General features: G+C 40.3%; 3 protein-coding genes across 20 annotated transcripts in view; 1 reads left to right on the top strand and 2 right to left on the bottom strand.

Moving 5' to 3' along the window:
- CERS3 (ceramide synthase 3) overlaps positions 1-2392 on the bottom strand; it is a gene marked incomplete at its 5' end in the record, with an annotated part of 68628 nt that extends 66236 nt beyond the window's left edge. The window contains one exon of the mRNA XM_030578205.1: positions 2319-2392. Within this exon, the coding sequence (XP_030434065.1) occupies positions 2319-2392 (74 nt within the window). The remainder of the gene's footprint in view (positions 1-2318) is intronic.
- Positions 1791-18451, bottom strand: LINS1 (lines homolog 1). 11 transcript variants are annotated; one of them, XM_030577113.1, is made up of 10 exons: positions 18254-18272; positions 14745-14932; positions 13333-13451; positions 12369-12441; positions 11555-12118; positions 11378-11467; positions 9155-9296; positions 8241-8840; positions 4815-4995; positions 1791-3452 (listed from the first exon to the last, which is right to left on the bottom strand). In XM_030577113.1, the coding sequence occupies exons 5-10, from the start codon at positions 11975-11977 to the stop codon at positions 2546-2548; spliced, it is 2343 nt and encodes a 780-aa protein (XP_030432973.1). In that variant the 5' UTR covers positions 11978-12118; positions 12369-12441; positions 13333-13451; positions 14745-14932; positions 18254-18272; the 3' UTR covers positions 1791-2545. The 11 variants fall into 11 exon arrangements, with proteins under 11 accessions (XP_030432973.1, XP_030432978.1, XP_030432977.1 ...); XM_030577118.1 differs by lacking the exons at positions 14745-14932; positions 18254-18272 and adding an exon at positions 18418-18451; XM_030577117.1 differs by lacking the exons at positions 14745-14932; positions 18254-18272 and adding an exon at positions 18348-18411.
- A 138-nt stretch (positions 18452-18589) lies between these two features.
- Positions 18590-27022, top strand: part of ASB7 (ankyrin repeat and SOCS box containing 7) — a 45716-nt gene continuing 37283 nt past the window's right edge. For 5 of the 8 annotated variants that reach the window (XR_004002376.1, XR_004002377.1, XM_030578158.1 and 2 more), the window contains exons 1-2: positions 18590-18739; positions 20207-20408. The gene's annotated coding sequence lies outside the window, so the exon portion shown is untranslated. Of the gene's footprint in view, positions 18740-20206; positions 20409-26248; positions 26394-27022 lie in introns of all 8 variants that reach the window. The other 3 variants (XM_030578155.1, XM_030578157.1, XM_030578156.1) reach the window with 3 other exon arrangements.

Genomic DNA, 27022 nt, shown 5'->3' with positions numbered 1-27022 from the left:
ATTCATCTCTTGATATAGTATTAACAAAAATCAGCTGTACTACAGTGCTGGATATTTTTACCCTCCACTGAAGAGGCCAATATGAATTACTAATCTAGGTGGAGCACTGTTTTGTTCCTGTGTACCAAATTTATGTTCTTTTCGCAAAAGGCTGAATGCAATATTTTGTCCAACTGTTATGGCTTACATAGCCAACTATGCGCTTACACAGAATGGTCTTTCACATTATCCTAGCTGCAAAGTACACTAGGCTAATAATAATAATAATTACGGTCACAATCAGACAATCATTTAGAAACAGTTTTCTTCAAGACAGCAAAACCAAATGAGTATCAAATAGATCAAAGATGTGGATGGGCTTTAATTTTCATTTCAGCTGGTGTGCAAGAGGCCCTTTTCCCATCACATTGGAGGGCTTTTGGGGATACACATGCATGCATGATGTAAACATATATTCTGATTTCAGGGAGACTTCAGCAAGAAATGGGACAGTCTGGTAAACATATAGAAAAGAAGAAGCGGCAGTATTGCAGTTAATGGGAAACAAACTAGCCTGGCCCGCCAGGGGCTTTCCCTACACAAGCGACATCGCTAGTTTGGGAACCACTGCTGTATAAGCAGTATCGTAAGTGCCATGGCATCCTTGAGAGGATCTGGATGCACGAAGAAAACGGCAATGGGAAAACCAGGAGATTCTCCTACTGGTTTGGGATACTGCTGAGATCCCTTAGGTGTTCTACAGAGAACTGTACTGTACAGTCCTTGCAATGTTTACCCTTTTGTATAACAGACTAGTTTTTGAGATTATATAGGTCAATGTACAAATTATTTTTGGAAAGAAGATTTCCATACGCCAAGGCATAACCAAACCTGCTCAAATCAGTAAAAAAAATTGTATCAGTAGAAATGTTAGATTTAAAAGCAGAGTCTATAAACCTCCTGGTAGATAAAACTGTGGCAGTTACCTTCCGGAGGGTACCCACTCTAACTATGAATGTGAAACACTTCCCACTATCACTCCCATTTTCACCCATTCCTAACTATGGGCAAGATTCAATGTCGGGCAAAGGCCAAGCATGGAAAATTTCAGCCTCAAAAGGTGAAATCTGGTCTAGAAAGTTTGAACAAACTGTCTGCAGCCATTTTTATTTCAGCAAGGGTTAAAAAAAACACCTCTCTTTTCTACACAATTTACCAATGTATTTTTATTTACAGGTAACACAATCTTTAAAAAAAAAATCCTCAAATGTAGGGCCTCTCCAATTTTGCTGCATTCTACAATACCCTGAAAATTCTAAGTTTCCGTTTTAAAGTTGTGAAGCTAGTCATTGCAGGTAGGTAAACTGATAGAAAATTGGCACCTGCCAAACAGGAAATTCATCCACCCACCCTTCTTACTTCACTAATATGTGAAAGATATTGCCCAACTGGCAGTATTTAAAATGATAACATTATGCATAATATTAAGCAATTTAAATGCATTAACACAGCCATTAGCAACAGTGAGATTAGTCAGTTAATCAAAGGTAGTAAGTAAACGCAGAAAATATGTTCTAATACTTATGTTTACATTGTATATTTGCAATGCAAGCCAGTTATCCATTTTTTCTAATTGTGTATTTTAATATGCTACGGTGCTAAGCATTCTACATCATAATTTATAGTGTGTTAATGCATGTCCGTAAGCATTGCCGTTGATTTTACTTGTGCATTGCACAATTTAGATTTTAAATTTTATGCTGCATTAACAAATTTTCATTTAAATAGGGAATTTATATACTAGTTTCAACTTTTTTTTTTTTTAAAGGAATGCATCTGATTATGTTTTAGGCATTCATTTTAAACTCAATTTTCAGTGACATTATCAATTCCTATTTGGGCCAATAAAAGTGCTATGCTACTAGCTGATCAGCCCTACAGTAAAGGCCAAAAATGAAACAATAAATATAACTTAGCATTAAAATCACAGAAGTGGAGGAACGGGATATAATTTTTTGTCTGTACAGCACCTAGCACAACGAGGTCCTGGTCTGGGACTGAGGCTCCTAGGCACTGTGGCATTATAAACACAAAACAGATGAACCTTGCCTCAAAGAGCTTACATAGCTTTGCTTCTAAGTACTTGAGTCTGGAATTATCACTGCATCAGCATCAGTAATGCACTAACAATCTAGCTGGGTCTTATGATGTTAAAATGACATTAAGAAGAATTACAGCTTACACTTCAAGTGGAAGTACTTTATTATGTCTTTATGTGAATAATCAATTTGTTAAATTTGCTAATACCCAGTAACTCACCCTCACTCTGTCATACGTACCATAAATAAGTTTGGGACCATGAAACAACAGGTTGAGTACTTAAACACCACTGCAGATTTGTCTTTTCAAAGTGTCAGTTGGCAACCAGTTGAGCCTGCTTGGTCTAAACACATTGATAGGTCCAAAAGAAAAGTATCTTTGAGCATGTACACTCTTCTTGTGGAAACATTCCATCACATACTAGTGTGAAATTACTTCAAAATGTCAACAATAGCATTTCATTGCCTTATAGTAGATTCATGCTTTTACTGGTTGTCTCAACGTGACTCAACAGTTTCAACAATGCAGCTGGGTTGTATGGGAAAAGGTTTCTTCTCTGTAACCTAGAAATTGCTTTTTGCAGTTCTTCCAAACATTTCACTGATTTGAGAAGCATTCTTTCTACAGGCACAGGGTTATTTGGAGACATATTACATACCCCGAGTGACAAGGGATTAGAACTTTTTTGTTTCAGGGGCAACACTTTAGATTCAAGTGTATGGGGTTTGTCATGTACATCCGTACAAACAGTTTCCCTTATCTTTGTACTGCCTTGATTGTTTGAAGGCATCTGCTTCATGTTTGCCAAACACTCCTTTCCTACTGATTCCAATTCAGAATCTTCTGAACTGTCATAATTGACAAGGCTTTGAAGGCAATCCAATGCAGATGTGTTATCAGTCCATATTAATGAGTTAGACTTGTTGGGTTTTACAACTTGGTCATCACCTTGCTGTTCCATGGGTACAGAAGGCTTCTGGGAAGAAGCCAAAGATACCAGAGTGTGTTGTACTGGATCACAACAAGCATTTTCCAAACTTAAATCTGTCAGACAGGGTTTTTTTTCTTGGTAGGATGAGGTGACAAAAGAAACACACACACCTCTTTTAGCCGCAACATCAAAGCAGTTAGAGATGTTGACAAAATGATGCCAGTTTTCTCTAAGAAGTTTTAAATATCTTACAAAATACTCAAGGAAGCAGGTTTCTGATGAAATCAAAAAGTCAAGAAGAACTGTGGAATCAAACGCAATACTTCTTAGGAAAAATAAAAAGATACAGTGAGGATTACAGCCACTCTCATGCGTCAGGCAGATCCAGGTTTCGTAGTCTTCTGCTGCAAGGCCTAAGTTACCAGCAGCATCATGCCACAACCTGAAAAGTTAGCCAAACACAGACTAAATGGGATGCAATAGAACAGCTATTTAAATACTGAATAATTGTCCACAAACATTCTTGCTTAACATTTTTAGAAATTTTAACTACAGAGATAGAAGCAATGTATGAGAGATCAGCAGGATACAAACCAGATCCTACTATAGTTTAGTATTAAAGGCAAGGTTTTCCAATCTATATATTGAACTCAGCAAAATTCAATTGAGATCAGTAGCGGTGTTTGAGCTGGAGACACTGCTAGTATATAAACAAGAGGGGACTGCTAGCATGGTGTTCTCTGTGAGGACTCAACAGCTTTGGAATTTGCTCCCCTTCTTGGTCTGAAATATCCTTAATTTGATGACCTCCAAAACATTAAGATACCTGAAACATTGGTGGTCAGTTATCTTACACTGTACTCTTCCATTTAATATGTATTTATAAGTTAAGTTAAAGGTGCCTCGAATATGTGAGTAGATATCCTTTTCACATTTTATTAAAATACAAACAATTAATAAAGGTTACTTCATTCAAAAGATGCTATACACCTTGGAAAAAGTTCTTTAGGTTCCTAAGTATAGATTTAGGTGTCTAACTTTAAGGCCAGCATTCTCAAGCCTTAACATTTAACAACAAACACTACTAGCAATAATGCAATCAAACAAGTTTGAAATTACAAAGTGATTCACCCAGCCAAGTTTCTTTTCATAAATTTGGGCAGCACCTCCCCTTCCCTGTACAGGAAACTGAATGAAAATGAAACAAAAGGGTTTGCATGATAAATTCATAATGCACAAGAACTTAACACATTGTAGATATCAGTATTGCCACTTCTCAGCAAGTTACGTGGATCCTGCCTAAGAAGCCATTACTGTAAGGTGTGATTACAGTTCACTTCAGCAGTCCTCAGATTCAATATCCATTCATTCTTAAAGTTTAATCATGACATGAAATCCTTCTCTAAAAAGTTGAGTGTTCACAAAACACACTCAAGTCTTGCCTCTCAGTCAGCATCTGACCATCACTCAAATTCTGTGAAGTCAGCTACTGTGAATTGAAGGATAGGATTGAACTTGTAATAGAAAGACTACTATAAATACCACTTACAGTCTGATCCAAAACCTATTAACTTCAATGTAAGACTCCCAGTGATTTCCAACTACTGTTGATGTCAATGGGAATCATATCAGGTCCTACAAAGTAGTTCAATAAATCCATTAAAGGATTGTTAAAAATGTATTTTCTTGTCTTACTTTATGTAATGGTCATATAAAAATACTGCTGTTGTGAACTGTACGATCTCACTAAAAAAAGTTTAATTTGTCTTCAAAGGTCTAACAAAAAATTAATATATATACCAACCTATCAAACTTTAAATAAACCGTTAACAACGATTTAGCAGCTTCCAGCATGTCATCATCTTGCTCTATAAAGACCATGGAAAGCCACTCACAAGGATGTACATTTGGATGAAAATGTGGAGACGACTTCAGATGTTTCTTCAAGAATATCAATAATCGGGACATGAAACTCTGCAAGTCTGCTAAAAATAGAGAGCATAACTATGAAATTTTGCTTTCTTTTTTCATATTAAAAAGCCAAACCCACATTTCCTTAAATAAACAGTGGACAATATGGAACCCAGTTGTCCAAGCACACATCCCTTAGTTCAACTGAATTAGCACTGCATTGACAAATGTCTTGCAGAATGATACCACTTATGGAGTTAAAAATCAAAGCAATCAAAGCAAAGAGCCATCAGCAAAATCACTTCACCTCAAATACAACAGTGACTTTTTGCATAAACATTGTATATGTACAAATTCTTACAATATTTACTTTTAAAAATCTAATGCAAAACAGATTTCACTGCTCAAGTGGAGGACAACTTTCAGAAGAGTTAGCATTGATGCAATTTAAGGACATATGCAAGTATATTATTTGACGAATGGGATTCTTAGACTCTTGTCACTTCCTCCCACAGAAAGACCACACATAAGAGATGAGGGGTGGGGGGGGACCTTTATGGTTGTGGGGTAGGATGGGGTCAGCCCTCTCTCTCTCCCAGGCTTACTGCAGAATAAACAAGGAGATTACAGCTCCATAACCTGCTGGTCTCAGGTGAGCTGTAGAAAAATCCAAGGCCATCTACATAGAAACCCTATGTTCCCACACTTGCCCTGGGGTCTCTGATCATATTTGTAAAAGCAGCAAAGAATCCTGTGGCACCTTATAGACTAACAGATGTTTTGGAGCATGAGCTTTCGTGGGTGAATACCCACTTCCTCAGATGCATGTGATCTCATTTGGCTCTCTGACTGCATGTCTCCATTGGCCCTGGCCTCCAGCAAATGCAAATGTAGAGAGAGGGGTGAGATATAATCCACCTTGTGCCACTGACAGAATGATCGGATACGGTCTCCTTGCTGTAATTTATACCGCTTGGTCCCTCCCATGCAAAGGAATAATCTGGTGCAGTGTTAAGAGTAAGATCCTTATGGTCCAGTATTTTCAGCATCAACGAATTGCAGAATCAGGGCCTAAACTTTTGCAGGAAATATAAATGTATGAAACTGGTAATACAATCACAGCAAAATCTACTCTGACGAAAAAACCTTCAAAGATTAGATAGGTTCTCATATGTATCTTGGGAGACTGCTGTGACTGAACATAAATGCTGAGATACAAACCAAACCTTGCCAGAAAATTACATTATTCAGGAAGATGTCCATTTTCTAGGTCACCACAGAACTGTACCATGTTCGTGTGGGTGGAGGGGCAGAAGGAGAGGCCCAGTTATACTCTTAGCCCAGCAGAAGAATCTGTCCTATCTTGGGGCCTCTCCTTCTGCCCCACCACCCCCACAAACATGGTACAGTTCTGTGGTGACCTAGAAACGAAAGCTTATGCTCAAATAAATTTGTTAGTCTCTAAGGCGCCACAAGTACTCTTGTTCTTTTTATTATTCAGTAAGTATGTAAAATTTTCCTGCAAGTCTTCACTCTGATTGCAACATCCCCTTAATTTTAAATACTACCTGTACACTGCACGTCAGCAGCACCTGCATTGCCACATACTCCCCGAGGATACAAGAGGAAACAGATTCTCCTAAGACTACCATGCCATTTTATTGCTGTGGCCAGCTCCTGAAAAACAACCTTGTGTGTACCATATAAACACCCTTTCTTGTATGAGAGATTTACCTATACAATATTACAGTGCATAGTAAAAAGATTCCTCAAATCCAAATTTGGGCCTGATCTTCCAAACAACAAGTGCTCAGCATTAAAAAAAAAAACAATGGCATCTTATATTATCAGAAGGCATTTCTTAGATCGTATTGGAAAATCTCTATGGATTGAATGGTATAGCCTTGCCGTTTGTCTGAATGGAATCTGATGCTGTAGCAAGGTTTGTTACAACATGGGAATTCCCTTTGTTGTAAAAAAGTACAATGCAGTTCATCCTAAGATTAGATTTTTAAAGGCTTGCTTTGCTTCTCAGCAAAAGAATATAAATATTCAATCATCATATATGCTCAGATACTTTTCAGACTGAAATGAGGGATCATGCCATTCCCTTCCCCCCACCCCCGAACTAAAATATCTGGTAACTACCACCAAGGCTTAATTTAGTTAAGATTATGCAATTTTAAGTCTATAATATAGCAAACAAAACAAACAAAAAAAACCCATATTATCACCCAACCACCTGTGCCTAAATTGTGTTCTTAACATTCAGTTCACTTAAAATTAAGTGAAGTCATTACTCTTCACATTTTAATAGTGTTTTAATCTAGCTGGTTGCACCCTTTGTACCTTCTGTATGCCAAGCTCATTGTACATCTCTGAGGCTCACTGGATCCCTTCATTGCCCTGACAACCTTCCTGTGTGCCACCATCCCATGTCCCTCTATTTCAGGGACTCCTTGCAACTCCTGCTTGAATATTCCTTCTGCAGTAGTTGTGTGTGTACCCCATTCCCTTCTCCTCTCATACCAGGGTCCCTCATTTTCTTTACTATGCCAGTGGCTCTACGTGCACTCCCATTCCCACTTCCCCACCACAAATAGCAGAGGCTCTGTGTGTTGCTCCTTCCTACTCCCCTATCCCAATAGCAAAGGCTATGTGCACTCCCTTCCCCGAGTCCCCCATTCACCCCACCACGCCAGGGTTTCTGTTCCCCACTCATGCCCCGCTTCCACCATACACGGGGCCTCATTCTCTGCATCATGCCAGCAGTTAGGTCTCTCTCCTTTCTCCCTCCCAAAGCACCTTTCTTCCACTCAACTGTAAGGGAAGAGGCAGATAGCTGGTTCCTCTCTTCCCCATCTGGAGCAGGCACTGAGGAGGACAGATGTTAGAAAGGGATTCTTTTCTCTCCCTCTGGCTGCCCCTATGGCTGACAATCCACCCCAGGGATTCCAGCAGGAAAAGCAATTATTTATCTTCTGTTATTCAGGGTCTCAACATATTACACTCTACTGGGAGGATAAGCAGGGGTACTGTTATGCTGCAAAGTATTAATAGATGACAGTAGCTCCATGTGTTCCCTCTATCAATGTTCTGATTGTCTCCAAAATCAACGGGGTTCTGGCCTCTAATTCCTAGAAATTCTCTCAAAATCGAATTGGTCAGATCTGGAATTTAGAAGTAATTGTGTTACACACATAGAGAGAAATGCTGTTGTGTATAAGACTTTGCAAGCTCAGCCAACAATTTTAAATTGCCTACATCAGCTATAAGCTTTAGAATGCATGCTACTTAATGAATTTAAACAGAACATTACCTTTTATTTCAGCTGCTTCAGAAGCATTCTGGACCTTGATCTCTAAAGCTTTAAGTAAAACCAAACTTAAGGCTCTGAGGATAACTTGGTCAGGACCACTGTGGATGCCATCCTCAGGTTGAGCTTCACTGCCTCCAAAATAGCTGGCTTTTTCAGAAACAGGTATTTGATTCAGCCACCCCAAATTCACAGCTTGCAGAACAACATTAGCCAGTGCTAACATATCCTTATCCAAATAAGGATCCTGTAGGGATAAAGTGGGTAATGATCCACTTATGAAATCTTCACCAGCTTTATAAAGGATGCATTTTTTAAGGAGCATAATGGACTTCTTCTTGATTAAATAATCAACTGATGAATAAGTGAGGTCCAAGATGCCAGAAGTATTCAAAAATAAAATTCTTTGGCATTTGAAATGTGACTCTATTTGAATTCTTGAGGCCACAAGAACTTCAAGAAAATCTATGAATCCGATCAAGTTGTTTGCAGCTTTAGAATATAGTGAAGTATCTTGGCAGCAGTTAAAACGATGAGACAAAATGGAATTGTAAAATCCTTCGAGTACAGTATCAAGAGGAGTGAAAACCTTTTTCAGGATATCTATAATAAATAAAATAATGTTATGCAGTGTTGAAGTGGAGTTCCTAAAGTACAATTCAATTAACCAGATAATTTAAAACAACTTTTCACCACTGAAATAGCATCAGTAAGGAGGAGATCATGATAATCTCTCAAATTCAATGTGTATTGGGGGCACTGTATTTTCATTTTTAATTTTTTTTTTTTATTAGGACAAAGTAAATAACCCGCTGCCATTAGTATTTTAAACAGGCTGATTTCTCTGAAGGATACTAAGTAGCCTTCCTCCCCCAAGTGGACACTTGTATATTAATATCAAAAAAAACTTACAGTACCTGCTTTGTGCAAATCTTTATCTTTCAAAATGTCTCTAATAATAGCTCTAAGAATCCATAGACATTCCGCTACTTGATCACTCTTAGGGAATTCTGACAGAGTCTTCAAACAAAAAGCGAGCCAGGTGACATTAAACGTATTCTAAAAAATAAAATTAAAAAATTCTGTATGCACAAAATGTGATGTCATATTACTCTCCTTTTTTTAGTTATAACTGTTGAGCATAGTAAGTTAATACACTGATACATTTAAATGGAGTAAGTGTGGGAATGGACAAAGAGACAGAATATAGAAGTGCCAAGGAGTTTGACTAAAACACCTATCATTCCTTTACAAACATTAAACTGCACAACAGCCATTTGGTAAGCAAAAATCCTCCTCCTATTACATACAGGAAAACCAAAGCCTGGTGAAGTCATGTGATTGATCCAAAGTCCCACAAAAGGACTGTGGCAGAGGCAAGAACTGAACTCATAGCTCCCATATTTCTTGTTTTTAGAGGCTGGTAATAGCACAAGTGTGGGGAACGGTTTGCAAGAAAACAGCCATTCAAACTCTATTTTGTACACGTGCAAGTTATTCTCTTACTAGTGAATTAAGCAGTAACAAATTAGACAGAAACTGAATTAATGGGCTTCATCATTTTAAGACCACTGTGCAGGAAGTATTAAAAACAAAACAAATACGTTTCTGAAAGACAATACCATCCAAAGAAATTGCTATAGGGCCTACAGTATGTGCCCATTAAGTAACAGGGTAGTTGTACCTGTGTCAGTCCCAGGATATTGAGAGACAAGGTGGGTGAGGGTATATCTTTTATTGGACCAATTTCTGTTTGTCTCTCTCACCAACAGAAGTTGGTCCAATAAAAGATATTACTTATTGCGACTAGGTGAGTGAGGTGAACAGTAAGTTTTGGTAACTCAGACATTCAGGCAACACAAAATGGAAAAATATTCTGTTAGTTATGAACAGGTTGGTGCCTATTTTTATTTGCTGAATGATTTAGATTTCAAATAAATGTAAATATAGTGAAATTTATAAAGTTCAGTAAGCTGCACAATTAATATTCTCCAATGCAAACTGCCTAAAGAGAATATCTTTGTGACACAAAATAAAACTATTAAAAGCATTTAAAAAAAAAAACCACAAGCTAAATGTATGTACATTAAAAGAACTATTCATGCTCACTTTCAGAATGCTGCTCCTGCCTACGTTTCTGATCTCACTTCTTCCTACACATTTCCCTGATCCGTGTCAGAGCCACTAACTGCTCCCTTTGTCTCCTTTGTCCACTCCATGCTCTCTTTGGGTACGTTTATACTAGAACCGGGAGCCAATCTTCCAATCTGAGTAGACAGACTTGAGCTATCAGGACTCAATCTAGTTCTTTAAAAATAGGTATTGTGGATGTTCTGGTTCGGGCAGAAGCTCAGGTTCTCAACGCTAGGGGGCTGGGTGGGCTTGAGAGCCCAAGCTTCCACCAGAGGTGGAACATCCACATTTGCTATTTTTATTGCACTAGCTCAAGTCCCGTTAGCTCTCTCCCAGTTGCACTGTAAACATACCCTTTCATGCCCCTCCTAACACACTTGAAATAGTCTCTGGAAACATTTACCACGCATCTTCCCTTTTCTCCACCAAATCACTCCTCACCCAATACCTCCTCAGTGTGGCCCTCTCCCACAACACTACCTCGTACTACTTTTACACACTGTTTCTGAAAATGGCTCTGAAAAAAGACAGTGTGCCCAGAGTTGACAAAGAGCAAGATTTTGAAGCAGAAGGCCACTAAGGGATGTGCCCACGGCATGCTGCAAAGCAGCCATGCTAGCAACTATACAGATCCATTGTCTAAAATTCCTTTTGGAAGGATGGAGCATGGTAGATACAGGTGTTACAGACTTGAGGCTGCAGATGCAGGAATGGAGAAGCTCTATTATTACTCTATAGTCTGATGGGCATGGAAGGATTCCAGCACCTCTTCCCACCCACAAGCACTGCGCCTGTGTAGGCCGGCTTTGCACTAGAGAGAAAATTTAACTGTTACACTGTAAAATTTTCAGTGACTGCTCTGTGTCATTTAACTATTGCAGAAGGTCAACTGTAGTTAGATGGAACAACTAAGGAAAACTGGAAGGAATGCATCCACCAAGTACTCATGTTTGCTTTGATAGCTTACATACAAATTCAAAGTCCATCCAGGAACCTGACACACTCACCTCTTTCTTTAGTTGGAAGTATATAAGGGAGGCTATACTTTTTGAAGCCATGTGAGACAACAGTTTATCAGAACTACTGCACAGACAAATCTGCAGACATGTAAAAAAAAAATCTGTAAATTACAGTCACGTTTTACTTTTTGTTATGAAAAATTTTGAAAATACTTAAAGGCTTACTAATTTTGAATCAATTTTTGTCTCTTTCAGAAGAATTGTTATTATATCAAGGTACTTCTGTTTTATGCTGAATTCAGTTTCCTGGGACTGTACTTTGGCAATCATCATCTTGATCAATGTTAACTGTAGTAGTATCATTTCCCGTGAACCGAACATTGAAGAGCTCGTGTTTGCAAAGCTATCAGATTTATCATCTGTCATAAGGGCAAGAGCATCTGAAACATCAGAGTCCTGATGGCTCCAAGTGCCCCAGTTAGGAGATTCTAGGTATATTTGATTATGTGACTCATTAACTCTCACGGATGAATCTTGTGGTGAAACATGCGGATTGAGGAAAGAAGCATAATCCTGGCTGTTCTTTGTTAAAGGAGTGCCTACCAGCACATCTCTATGCAGCTGTTGGAGAAGAGAGAGATCTCCCATTCTGGGAAAAATTTTATATTTTGGAGAATGCCTCACGCTTTCACTTACTACTTGTGGGAATTATGGGTCACTTCTGAAATTATTTCTGTCCAATCAAAGAAATGGATTTGTAGCTTTACAAAGGCATTTCTTCTAGGGTATCTAAGAAAAAAAGTAATGAGATTAAATCATTTTTGCTATTAAATTTAATAGATTAGCAGAATGATACAGCTGAACATGGATCATTTACTGAGCACCATAGTTAAAATGAAACTACTTTTAATAAACATCATTTGAAAGAAACAATCTGGGAATGTGCATTTAGCACAATATTCTTTAAACTGCAAGGATGATAACTGACATCATACAAAACTCTTCATCCAAACATCCCAAAGCACAAAATTTGTTATACCACAAATCCAGGAATCTTGCCAACCTCTGAAATGAAGCCATTTGGATGCAGGACTGGGTGCATAGCAATACTTCTGAAATGGAGCAGAAAGTGAAAAATACTGTGACCATTTGAAACTTCAGAGGAATTTTAGGCAGGCAGGGGGAAGTTACTGAGTCAATTTGACCAGATCATGCAAAAATACCATGCCATCCTGAATGATCGAGACCTCAATTTAAAGTCACTTGTGTACTAAGCTCCAGCAACACACAGTGCCTTCAATCATCATGCTGGGACACTGATTCAGACATGAGGGAACAGTGCCATCTACTGCATTGCCAGCACCCTTTCCTACAACATCCTGGATTTTGTGAGCTATGAATAAGTTGTTTTTTTTCTTTTTTTCTTTCTTTCTTTCTTTTTTTTTTTTTAAAGAACTGAGTAAAGATACATAGCCAGTATGTCTTGATGTTTGTCCACTGGAGAAAATGTATTCAACCTCATTTTCAAAAGTTGTATTCCATGGATGTTCAACCATAGCTTGTTTTGACTAAACATATACAAACTTGCATATTCTTTTACGCTACAGACATCCCAACAACTGATCTACTTTCCTTTTAAAGCTATTCACTGTACCAAGTTTTAAACCACTTGGTTGGTGGACAAACAAAACTCAAAAAAGGAAAACAATACATTCACATTGGATTTTAACTAAAGAAAATAAGGCCCCAATTCTGTAAATGGATCCAGGTGAGCAGACCCTTGAACCAATATAGAGTCCCAAAGAAGTCAATAGAATTATACACCAGCATCAAGATCTGCCTGCATATATGTGTCGGCAGGATGAAGGCTTCAAACTTAAGTTTATTATAAGTACTTGCTGATAACTGTGCAAGTTTTTGCAGGATTGGCACCAAAATATTTTTAAACGGCCAAACATGAAAAGCATTACTAAAGAGTCGTATTAAAAACAAGCTAACTTAACTGCTCTTATTATGTAGATTCTTCTGGTGTTCATAAACATTAGTGAGGGCAGGATTCAAGTGCTCGCTGGCAAAGAGGAAGGCAAAGAGGAAGGCAGGCTATCCGAAGACACATTTGGATCTGAAACACAAAAAGAAAACATGGGGGAAACACTATTCTACTTCTACAGAACAATATAAAACACTGGGTTCTTACATCTGGCTTCTCTTTTCTTTTTTACATAGCCCTCCTAAGGTCAGTCTGAAGAGGGTAAGGTTCAAGATTTTCACCACAAGAATTCTTAATTATCACTCTTAAAAAAAATGGAGATGAATGACTAAATACTACACTCTGTTGCACATGAGCTCCATGGGAGTAATACACACATACTGAAAAGCAGAACTTGGCCCTTGCTTTAATAAACAGAATAAAACAAAGCTTGTGTAACCGCATTAGTTAAGGTCTACATTTTCAAAGTCATGGTCTCTAATTCTGGGTGCCTGATTTCGAGAGGTGCTGAGCACCCTCTAACTGAAGTCAATAGAAACTGCAGGTACTCACTACTTCGGAAGGTAAGGTTCTTCTTAGTGTCTGCAACTGAGACACTCAAAATAAGAAGCTACTTAAGAAGCTGGGTCTAAGAATCTGTGAACACCCCTAAATATACATAACAGTCCTCGCCAGGAAGCCCATACAAATACTTCAACCACATGTAGAAAGACTGACCGTTATCAAAGATTATACTTTAAATAGCATCACAATTATTTAGTATAGCTTAAAGAGAAGCTGCTATGAATTTAAGTATCACTCTTTAGTTTCAAGTGTGAGTATCTATTTAGCTACTTACGCAGCTCCATCACCACTCAAGTGCCTTGACAGACAGATCTCCATACCAGAGAACTAAAAAGACACACTTAAGATCATAGCAGTTCCTCTTTGCATGCTATTATCTTTAGGTGACAGTTACAGCTCATAACACACCCCAGAGGCACTTCTTTAGTACCTTTCTAGTTTCTATTAACTCTCTCTACAGCACTGCCCTCTTATAGGAACTTTTCCCCCCAACATGCCTTTTTGGGACTGGGCCTTAAAATGTGGCAGAACTAAACAAGCACAGTCCCAGAGTGGTCATTTTGTAACTAGCTGCATTTCTTTTTCCAGCTGGTAAGTACTTATATTCCCTTTCTTATTCATGAAAAGATAGCACATCGTCATAGCATGATTCCCAGCACATCCATCAATTATATTTGCAAGCACTAGCAAACAGAACCACAGAGTTTACATATTTTTAGTTTCTGCTTATTTTGACTAGGAGAAATAAAGTATACAAAATGTTAGACTGTAGCACCCAGCATATTTTATATATATATAGATATATAGATATAGATATATAGATATAGATATATAGATATATAGACTTAGATATAAAGATACCTTTTAGCTGAAGATCTCAAAGTACTTTCCAAAGGCAGGGAATAGTCCCATATTATATGTGTAGAAACTGAGTTATAGATAAATAAAGTGACTTTCCAAGGTTATGTAGCAAGCTAGTGACAGATTGAAGAATATAACCCAAGTCTCCTGACTACCATAACTAGACCATATTTCCTCTGAGGCAGAATCTAAAAATGGAATTGGAAGGTAAGACATTATCCACAATGAACTATAAAAATTGTGGTAGCACCATGTTTTTTACACAGACATCCATGTATTTTTGAGAATATCTTTCCACCGCACTTGTGACAGTTGACCTGCAGGTTTTAGAACCTTACAGTGTTCCTCAGCCAAATCTCAATCAGGCTGATGCAGGGACTGCTATCAGTTCACAAAGCCTGCACTTTAAATATTAAGAATAAATCTGATACTTCAGGCTATAAACTTCTCCTTCATTTGCAGAATATACTTTGAATTCTACTTGAGATAGAAATTTATGATCTGAAACCTCACAACATTTCTTCGAAAATCACCCTGTGAATATTTTATACAACTGAGTTTGATTTCTACCTAAAACCAATACATAAAATTATTTCAATACATTTACTAAATGTACTCAGGACCAAACTGAATTACTGTCCGAGATGTTAAATGAATGGATCTCTCATGCACCAATTTATACGATACAGTGAGGCTGTCAGTGTGAAATAAATTTAGAACTCCTCTAGGACAAGCACTATGAAATTGTACCTTTGCAACATGATAGTGCTTGTGCTTTCCCTGACCATATATCATAGTTATACAGCACCATTAATTTACAAGGCACTTTACCAAACATTGATAAGACATGTCACTTGCTCAAGACCTCAATCTAAAACAGATTAAACCAACAGAGGATACCAAGCCAGGAAAAGGGGAGAGAGTGGTGGCCATTACAAAATGAGAGAAGGTTGCTTTAAGAGATGGGTTTTAAGAAGTGAATTTGAAAGAGCGAAAAGATGCCAGAGGACAAAAGAGATATTTTTTCAGCCATAGTAAGACACCATGGCAGAGGGCACAAAGCTAAAAGAGGGGGAATAAGAGACAGCTGTACAACAGTAGGGATATATAAGGAATAATGTACTCCAATTGTCTCTGGAAACCAAACAAGAGCGGGGTCCAGAATAAGAGACAGTCCCCTGCCCTGAAGAGCTTGCAGCATAAATAGACAAGACAGACAAAAGGTTGAGAGAAAAGGGATATAGCATACAAGTAGAGTGAATAACGTGATGGTTGTCAAATATCATGTTAATGCCATGACTGTTTTGGTTTGACTTAAATAAAAATTTACCTAAATAGAAAGTAAGGGAGAAGAGACACCGAAGGGAAAGGATTGGGGTAGGAAGCATGGAGGTCAGTTGACTTGAGGTCAACAAGTTTTGAGGATCACTATAAACCACGAAAGTCAATGGCTAGTCAAAATCCCTAAAATGGAATTATAAAGCCTGCATTTGTTTTCATATTGTAGTACTTCAGCTAATGTACTATATACAGAAACCCATCGCTCATTTGATAACCACTGATGTTGAAATAATGTGATTTGAAAACAAAACTATCTTCTACATTCTCAGACTGCATTTTATGTCACAAGTGATATTTTTTGGTTACAGCTGACATGTTATAGTATATCATAACTCATATAGGATACAATTAGCCAAGGAGGCACGTGTTTCTCACAATCATGACTAAAGGAAAGTCCTATTAAATCATCATCTTTGTTTTGTCCTTCATTGGAGCTGATCATATTAAATACTATCGCATGAGAAGTTTTTCTCCTTCCTGCTATTCACATACAGAAAACAATGGTGGATTCATCTGTGATGCATGAAGTATGGGGCATGAGCATGCTCAAGTTTCACTGAAAGGCTCTGGCTCCTGTCAAAGAGTCATGGCAGATCCACACACTGCAGGATATAGATGAACTATAGTCTGGCCCTCTGAACTTTATAACTGGCTCGAGAATTGTGTTTCAGCTTATAGGCTTGTCTTTAAAAAGCTGTTAAATTTCCAGCCTCTGTGTGGGAATAAATATTTCTAATGTAGATCACAGTTCATCCTGCCTGCCTGTGCAGTCTCCAACAACTGTGAGGTGTAAACCATCTGTTATCTTGATCATCAGCAGTGTTGTTGTAGATATCTTGTTTCATATCTGGGGATCAACCTGGGTGAGGTAATATCTTTTATTGGACCAATTTCTGTTAGTGAAACAGACAAACTTCAACGTTTAGACAGAGGTCTTTTTCCAGGTCTGGAAAACCAGCTTAAAAGCTTATCTCATTCCCCAACAGAAATTGGTCCAATAAACAATATTACCTCAGCCACCTGCTATCTCCTAATTACAACCATTTAGAACATCAACACTTAACTTTTTCACTGCTGGTCATTATAGCTAATGTCTTGGATGACCAGAGCAGTAATTATTGGAGTGGAGTGGGGAATATAACCCATCAGGTGAGGAATTCATACTCCCACCCCAAAATGTGCAGTCATCAACTATGCCACATGGGGATGGGAAAAAGCAGAGCCTCCTCCCCACTCCCACCAGTGCCAGATGTCTGCCAATAGTGAAGACCCCACACTTGTTTTTTTAAACCAGTTACTACAGGAGCAAAGAGCCCTAGGAAGGAGAGCTCGGAAGGTGGAAGTTGTGTCACTAAGCATAACCCTACGTAACTCGGGAGGGTGGAAGGCCACAAGAGTATGGAGCCTTCCTGGTTTTAGGCCTCAGCAGACAAGAGTCCCTCCATGTTTGAACTTTAATCGACCTAAAAGGCCAGATGTAACAGCCGTTATCAGTTGCAACAGTTCTAACTGGTCTAAAGCAGAAATAATGAGGCCTGTGCACCTTTAGCAGAAGGACAAGATAACTTGCAGAAGGAAAACTTACTAACGAGCTGCCGCGGCCAAGATTACTTAATGCACCTGCGCTTACGTAATTGCTACAGGGGGAGGAAGGAGGGGAAACGGGGGATTGCTAGTCAGTGAGAAAAGTTCTCATGGATATAAAGGAGCAGACTGCTTGTTTTAGGTCAATCTCCCTGCACCGCTTTGAGATCTCAAATAAACTTGGTTTGCTTCTCCACCCTGGTGTGTTTATTGGCGCGGCACACCAGGCGACGGACCCCCCCCCCCGTTGCTTGGCCTCAGGCAGTTATCTGCCGGCAACAAAGCGATCCTGGCTTCACCTGCGCTGCGCCGAGAACAGCAGGTTGCCCACAGGCAGCCTCCCCCTCCCCAGATTACAAAGCGATGCTGTGACCCCACCAGCCCCGCCAACGCCCCGAAATGCTCCTCCTCAGCCTGCGGCCCCCTCCCGCCACCCTCCGCCTCAACCTCAGCCCCTCCTCCTGCGTCGCACGCCCCCACCTGCCAACTTCCCTCAGCCCCTCCCTCGACCACCGCCGGGCTCCCCTCACCCCCGTGCCCCGCCTCCCGCTACCCGCCCAATCCCCTCCGCCAGCCGCCCTCACCCAGCAGCCCAACGTCCCGCCGCGGTGCAGACGAGCCACCCAGGGCTCGCTCGCCCCTCCCACCCAGCGCTGCTAAGCAACCCCCTCGCTTTACCCGCCCCTGGAGACGGGGCGCGGCAGGGCCCACTTCTCCCAGGACAAACTCGAGCGCAACCAATCCTCACCGTTAGCTGTCGCAAAGCCTCATCAGGCTTTACGGCATTGGGAGGGGAGATGGGCGGAGTCACTCAAACCCCCGCCAGCCAACCCGGCGCGGCGGTGGTTTACGGCTCGGGGTGGGACTATGGCTGCGGCAGCTGATTGGCTGCGGTGGGGGTCAGTCCCTGCCCAGTGACCCCGGAGTGAGGAGGGGGGCAGCTCAGTCAGTGCAAAGTGTCCCCACAACGCCCCCGCCTGGCTCTGCGGCTCCCCCCACCCCTGAGCCGGTGCCAGTGGGGGGAGCGGCCACCGGTCCGGTCCCGTCCCGTCCGCCTCAGGAGGAGACAGGTAACAGCCGGGCGGCTAAAGCCCGGGTTGCCCCGAGACTCCGTCATGGGGGCGCCTGCCCCAGTCACTGCCACGGGAGGGCTGAGCCCCCTCTCCTCCCCCTGCCCGCCCCGAGGCTGCGCGCTAGGGGCTGCCCCCCCTGCCCACGCCCATGGGACTCTGCTGGGGGTGGGGGGAGGGGAATAGACTGCAGCCCCATAGGACTGCTGTGGGGTCACTAGCCTATCCCCCCGGATACTGATCTTGGGCGGCTACCCCCCTCCCCCGCTTCGTGATCCCTTTGACATGGGGGGGGCTCACACCCGCTGTGCCCCATGGTTCCTTTGAGACTGCTCTTGAGGGCTATCCCCCTGGTCCCTCTGAGACTCTGCTGTGGAGGGGACTAGCCCATTCCATACCTCATCCCCCGACTCATTTGAAGGAGACATACTCCTCTCCTCCTGCTGTATCCTTTGCCCCAACTATCCTCCCAAGGCTGTTTTGGAGAAGAACAAATCAGCTCCATGCCTCCCCCTTTGATCTCTCCCTGGATACTCGGTTATAGGGGGTTCACCCTTCCCTGCCCCCACTGTCCTCTTTCAGATGCCTCGAAATACTCTGTTTTGTACATTGTGCCCCTCCCCACCTTTCACCCTTCTCCCGACTCTTGGAGGGTCTCACAACAAATTTTTTGGTGGCCTCAGAGTGTGGCCACCAACTCTTTGTGGTGGCCATTATGACAATTTTTCTAAAATACTTATTTATTTTTCCTAAAGTTGAGTTGTGTCTCCAGAGCAGGGGCCCCAACCCCTCCTTATGGCCCCAGGAGGGGGGCTGCTCCCTCTTCCCCAGTCACTGCCCAGGAGCCTGTGGCCACAAGAAAACTTCTGTGGCTGCATGTGGCCACCAGGGGCTATATTTGACAAATGCTGTTCTAGACTTTGGTTAGGGAAGACAAGCATCATCATCCTGAGCCCATTTTGTGCTCTCAGATATTTCTACCCTTTCTTTTACCACCCACCATCACCCTGACATTCTCTTCTGGGCCATCTGCCTTCAGACCTCGAAACCATGTCTGGTGGCTAACCCTCTCCCTCATGTCCTACCTTTCTTCCTCAAAGCTCCTGAGACTCTGGGGGGTGGGGGGCAGGAGGAGGGCAGCGGTTAGCTTGCTGCTCCTTTTAATTCCCCTGAAGCTCTGTTTGTGGGTTATTCTGTGCCCACCCTTCAATGGTCGTTGTCCCTTATTTCAATCCCATTGAGACTGTATTTTGAGGAGACTGACTATCCTGCTGTTTTTCCACCCCTAAGTATTCTCTATGAATTACCCATCCTTTTCAATTTCCACTTTGTGGCAATACCCTTTGCTTCCTCTCTCTTCATTCTCCCTGCTCCAACCATGACAATGTTTTGGACATGAACACCCTTTATCCTTCACTTCTCATTCATCTAACATTGCATAGCTCAGTTCTATCTCTCTCTTTTCAGGCTCAGGCTGCCTCAGGGGAGACTTGCAAGCTGTGAATCCAAAGGAGAAGATACAGACAGTAAGAATAAGTGAAAGTAGTACTCAGTATAAAGGTGATAATCCACCTTCACTCTTATCTCATATCCCAGGCCATCACTGCACGTCCACCCTTGTCTGGATGCTCGTGGAACCCTTTCTTGTTGGTTCTAGTGACTCATTTATGTGAGTATGCGGGATTAGGTTTCCCCTTTCTCTAAAAACTAATTGCTGTTTGGCTTGAAAAAGTAAAATAACTTTGCAGTACAGGGAATGAACTTCTTCCCTTCTCTGTGTATTGTTCTGTGCTTTGCATTATCATTTGCTAAATATAGCACACATTTACTTACTTTTTGTGGGCTGCAGCTTGAAGATCTTTTGTGGCTGCTTCTTTAAGAATTTTATAAAAACTCCCTGTCAATTGTTAATTTGGTCTCCTTTATTTAAAAATAAATAAAAATTGTATACATCCCTCCCCTTGTCTTACTTCACACCTATACACACAAAGGAAACCTTCCATAGTAACTGCAGTGGTTGAAAATCATTACTAACATAGGTTATAGTAAATGTATTTTGATGGCTTACTTACAATTATGTCTGTAATTCTTAATGTGTATAAAGTGTATATGTACAGCTTGTATTGCAATTAGTTTGTAAACGATCGATTGATTAGTATTCAGCGTTCACAAGTTTAGACCTTCTTAATGTATCTTGGCCTTTGCAGACTTAGTCACAGAAGAATCAAATATTATTGTTCATTGCAACTCAAAGTGTTATTGGGAAGTGTTTGTTTTTACACAATTCAAAATGTTTTGATAACAAAGGATTTACAAGGGTTTAGATAAACAAGGGAGGGTGTCAGTTGGAAGAGATAAAGCTGCCTTAGTATATAGTTTTGTTAAATTTATTATTTTTTCTGCCAGAAATTCTGGTTAGGTCTTTATAAGTAACTTGACCATTTGCATTGTTTCTGATGATATTGAGTGTTTGAGCTTGTCTTATTTAAATGATTTTCACAACTATTTACAGTAACATCTTCTTGCATAGAAATTATTCCTGTTGTTGGTTGGCTTGTTGCACAGGGCAATAAGTGTACTTTACAAACAAATAATACGATGCCCTTATCCCAAATGATTTATAATCTAAAAAGATATTCCATGATGAGTAATGGTAAGGTGGTAATAAGAATTGAACAGAGTCGGGGGGGAAATAGAGAATGTGAGCATTGCAGAAATAAGACTGAGAGTGCTTCAGTCAGTAGTGCATTTGTCTTGAGAATTCAGTGGTTTGTGTGCAAATACTGTTAGTATGAGAATAAAGGTAAGTTTGATAGGCTGAGAGAGTGGAAGTGGTTGTGAGGAGGAAGTCTTTTTTGAAGGAAAGAGATAAAAGAAGAAAGGAGTGGCTCAGGTGTAAGGGTCTGCATGGAAGAAGGTATGAGTAGGAGAAAGATATTATTGGCCCATCTTAAAGCCTAGGCCAGATGTGTATGAAAATTGTAGATGATAATTGGAAAGGATCTCCTAAGTACTCTGGAATCAGCCCTTTTGTAGTATTCTCCACTTGATGGAGTTCCTGGTTATATTTCTTTTCATTGTCAGTCTACATCTAAATGTGTCCTCTCCTTATTCAAAACATTAATATGTTTCATTTACCTGAAGAGGAGCTGTGCATTGTGATAACTTGGATTTCCTATTTCTCTAACTGGTAACATACACTAGCATAGCTTCTAGGGCTATCTATATTAGGAAAATGACCCACTGTTGACACTGGTTTTCTGAAGAATCCTCTTAAGACAATCTTGACATTGCAAGTTTAGATGAGGCTAAGCTTTTCCACAGTTATAGAAAGTATCAATACTACATTCTGCTGGAGTCTACTGTACTTTTTGATATGTGTTGAAAAGGGTTTGACCCAGTCTTCACTAGCAGTCATATTTTTCCAGCACCAGTTTCAGAGGGGGTAGGCTGTAGTTTTTGCTGACGATATTGGTCAACAATTGATCACTTCCCTAGTATAGATGGATTCTTAGTTTATATTGTCTGTGATCAAACATAATTGTTATATATCAATGGCTAAACAAAAACTTAACAGCCATACAAGTCAAATAAGATTTAGAAGATGATTTTCTGAAAGTAAAATGAGGAAGTACTCTGTTACCTGTCATTCATGGTTATGATGTATGATCAAAATCATACGCTTACTGCTAAAGAATGTGTTTGCTGCATGTATTCAGTGCACACCCATGGGCTTTTCTATATGAGGGAATCTTGCACCAGTGTAATTTCACTGATGTAGCTAGGCTGGTGCAAACCTCCAGCATAGATCGCTGTATTTTTTGTTAAAATCCTTAGTTCTTTCGGATTCATTCATAGAGTGAACAACAAGCATTGATTTTTGTTTGTGAGGCTCCTTTTTTACCATGAAATACTAATTCAGCAAAGTTTATGACAAGTACTGTTTTGTGATCACTGTCAATCAGAGAATTAGCTGACAATTGAAACTTCATTGGTGGTTGGGACAAGTAATGAAGCCAGGCCATAAACTGAAGGCCAAATCAGGATCTCTGTACTACAAGTACAGCTATTTCCTAGGTAGAAGGAAGACTGCACACATAGGCTTACAGGATAAGTAGATTTTTTTCTGTTGTGCTTTCTAGTTGTATAAAACTACCTTTTTTATTTTTCTTATGGTGGACTTTTAGAAACCAGAAGACTTGCTGATTGAGACGGTCTTCCATCCTTGAGCCCTCAGCATTAGCTTCCAGAATTGTACTATGAATGAAAAACTGTTGTATTACCCACCCAAATGGTTCATTGTACTGTTTCCACTCAGGTTTTTAGGACATTCTAAAATGAGACTCTCTGAGCAAATATAAATCTTTAGTTGGGATCTTTGGATGATGAAACAGGTTATATAAATGCTGCTTATTTTTATCCAGCATCAGCTGTAGTCTAAAATATTCTAAGAATGATTGGATATTTCAGTCTGTATCAAAATATTCTTTCTCTACTTGTTGATTCTCATTGAAATGTCACTATTCAGATATTTAAATGATAGAAGTCACATGTTCACGTCAGTTCTATAGGAAATTACAAGCAGCTTTAATTTGATTATGATTTCTTGAAGGCAATTAGACCACACAAAAAAGAATCTTTTTTTATGAATGGTGTGTTAAAATTATGTATGTATCATGTCGTGTAAATTTATATTTGCTCAGAATTGTGCTTTACTCTTGAGGCCAAATTTTCATGTCAATTTTATCCTTGCTTCTCTCTCTCTCTCTCTCTCTCTCTCTCTGTCTCTCTCTCTCTCTCTGTCTCTCTCTCAAGGAAATAAGAATTGCACCACTGCACCTAGGCAGTGTAAGGCCTAGACACTCCTCTTATCTAAGGATCTCTGACCACTTGGCAGATGAGCCAGATTCACCTTACAGTCTGTCAGTTTAGACCCTAGTGGAGTTTCTGAAGGAAGAGGTTTCAGCTGCTACAACCTTCCTTATATGAAGGGAGCCATGAGGGCCATTGTGGCCCTGTCTGGGAAGGGTTTATGGCCTTGGATTCCTGTCAGGTGCTTCTAATAGTGGAACTCCAATAGTAGTTAAAGCTGCCCATTTCCTTGGCAGGAACCATGAGGTTGATTAGCAGCAGAAGCACTGCCTACCCTTGCTGTTCTTCAGCACCGGGATCCTGAGTTATACAGGGAGATGTAGTTTACTAATTCTTTCAAATCTAGCCCATGAAATAATCCTTACAAAACCTCTGTGACATAGATAAGCATATAGGTACTTACTTCACCCACCATTGAAATTCAGCCACCTGTGGAGCACAACAGCTGTTTAACAGTGTGTAGCAATGCCACACAACAGCTTAAGATGGGAAGTGAAGAATACCCTAGCCAATAGAAATTTTGGGGGGAATTTAAATAAGCAGAAAGTACTAGAGGAGTTGGAATTTGGCCGGAATGCTGGTCTATGATGTCACTATTCTCAAAGGAAGTGTTATGGGATCTTTAATGACCACTTGTGAGGATCTAGGTTTATTTTTTTTAAAATTAGGTTTGAAAGACAATATTTTTCACTATTGATTCGGAGATTAAAAACAGCTCCCAATGATTCATCAGAGCCACATCCTGTGGCAATTAAATATTACTTGGTGGTCTCCCTTCCATGGACTTACCTGTCTACACCCTACCTAGCTCGAAGCCTTTTTGGATCATAGCACAGCATGTCCATCATTAAGTACAGCAGGATAATAAAGCCTCTTAAAATGCTGCCATCTAATTTTTTATTTGAGGCTTGTGAAAATGGGATATGATAGGAATGGTATTGTAAGTGGTACAAGAACACAAATGATAATGTGATAGATGCAGAAAGATGCAATCCCTTCCTTTAATAGACTGCGGCCTAGGAAAATGAACAACAATTGAAGGGTAGTGGAGAAGTGCAAAATATACTATCAAGTATAGACTTTCTTTTCTTTTCTTTTCTTTTTTTTTTTTTTACTGTAAATCAATTGCCATTTAAACTAGCCAATATTAGCTGGGTAATGTCTTGTAATGGGCAAGTGGGTTCTGAGGAGAGAATATTGGTCATGATTTTTTTTTTTCAGATAATAGAGTATAAAGTGTTATTGGATATTTAACTTCAACAGGAGACAGACAGGATCTAGACTTAATGTCTCATGTCGACATAGCGACATCATGAATAATAGTATACCACTCATGTTAGAGTGGTATTAAAGTGCTAGCAATAAGAAGATAAGCCACAGGCCTGATGCAGAACCTTATGGCCTGGGAATGATTGCTATCTATTTTACCATCTAGATACACAAAACAGTTCAATAACTTTTGCTCTCAGATCTCATTTTCATGAACACTAACCCCCTGTAAGGGAAAAACCCAATAAGAGATGTCAGAATTTTGCACATGGGATTTGCATTTAGGTTCCTTCCTTATTTAATACGGAACACATTCATGTAGAAAATTCTCAGATTATAATCTCTGCAACAACATTAGAACACTCATTGGTGGATAATCAAGACAAATTTGCCAAATTTTGGTTACCGTTCTATTTCTGATATAATCTGCCAGTCTGGTGAAGTATTTTAATCAGCCTTTGTAAATCCTTTTAATAGGTGAACTTAAGATATTGCACTCAGTAAAATCACTCTTCATTATGTTTGCAGATCTTACTTTTGCCATATGCAGCTTATTTTCCTCTGGGGAAAAAAGCTTGTATTTTCAGTGGAGAAAGCTGTTACCTTGCCTCTAGTCTGTGAAATCATCGCAGTTCTAATTTATATCAGCTAGTGGAAAATGTGTGGATTTTTAAAGTGAAAATCATGCAAAAACAAAAAGAGAACTAATGGCTGATCAGTGATGCACAAACAAGTTTAGAAATGTGATCGAATTAGGTCATTGCAATGCAACTTTGATCAGGTCTGTGGTCATCTCTCTAATTGTGTGATGCTTTATATGCATTGAAAGGCAAAAATATAGTGAATGATAGGGTTGTTGTGGGTTGGTTTTGTTTTTTATTCTTCCCCTCAGCTACTTTTAGAATGCAAAAATTTAATCTTGCTATGTTAAAAGTTTCTGCCACTTAATGTAAGCTAAAATTGCACATCTTTTGTAACTATTTTGGTCCAGCTCAGTGGTACAATGCAAGAAACAACAGAGCCAAGTTCTTTGTTTTTATATGATCTGCTACATAGTGGAACAATTGATGCTTTAAATATTTATTTGTATTACTGTAGTGCCTAAAAGCCCTAGTCATGTGCCAGTACCCCATTGTGCTAGGCTAAATACAAACACACCGAAGACTTGAAGAGCTTCCAGTCTAGGTATAAGACCAGCAACAACAGATGGGTATAGACATGTGGGGAGCACAAGAAAACAAGGAAACCGTATTGGTCAGCATGAAAGACAGTGGTCTCAGCACACAACAGCCTAGCCATTGACAAACTTTATGTAGGCATCACAGACAAAGAGCAGTTATGAATAAGGATAACATGTTCATTTTGCAGATGTTCATGGGAAGCTCTTCCCAAGCATGAGGAACAGCATGGGAGAAAGCAAGAAGGAGCTTGTTTGGAAATGTAAAGAAATGGTTGTTGGCATCATGTGTCTGTCGGAAGGAGGAGTTAACATCTTGATAATGAATGGAAAATGGTCGATAGAATGGGGATAGGCTGTGAGGGGCCTTGAAAGTGAAGACAAGTAGCTTTATGTTTGATGGGATAGAGAGGGGGAAGTCAATGGAGGGATGAAAAGAGAGAGATGTGACATTGTCAAAGTGACAGATTAGGAAAATGATCTTTCCAGCATTCTGAATGGATGAGAGCAGGGCAAGGTTTCATTTGTCCAGGCTTGAGAGAAGTATGTCACAGTAATTTGAGACATAAGATGATGAGAGCCTAGACAAGGGTTTTAGCTGGGTGAATGACCAGAAAAGACCATGTGGTAGAGATGTCATGCAGAAGGAATCTGTAAGATTTAGACCAGGGATCGGCAACCTTTGGCACACGGCCTACCAGGGTAAGCCCCGTGGCGGGCTGGACCGGTTACTTTACCTGCTACATCTGCAGTTCGGCCAATTGCGGCTCCCACTGGCTGTGATTCACCATCCCAGGCCAATGGAGGGTGCGGGAAGCAGTGACCAGCACCCGCACCTCTTCCCGCAGCCAGGACCGGCGCTAGGGGTTTGAGCGCCCTAGGCGGACAGCAGTTTCGCCGCCCCGTGCGCCGGTCCTGCGGCTCCAGTGGGGCTGCCACAGTGGTGCTTGCGGAGGGTCCGGTGC

The sequence above is a fragment of the Gopherus evgoodei genome, chromosome 10 (assembly GCF_007399415.2).
Source record: "Gopherus evgoodei ecotype Sinaloan lineage chromosome 10, rGopEvg1_v1.p, whole genome shotgun sequence".
Lineage (NCBI taxonomy): Eukaryota > Metazoa > Chordata > Testudines > Testudinidae > Gopherus > Gopherus evgoodei.
This window is presented reverse-complemented; position numbering and strand designations above follow the sequence as displayed.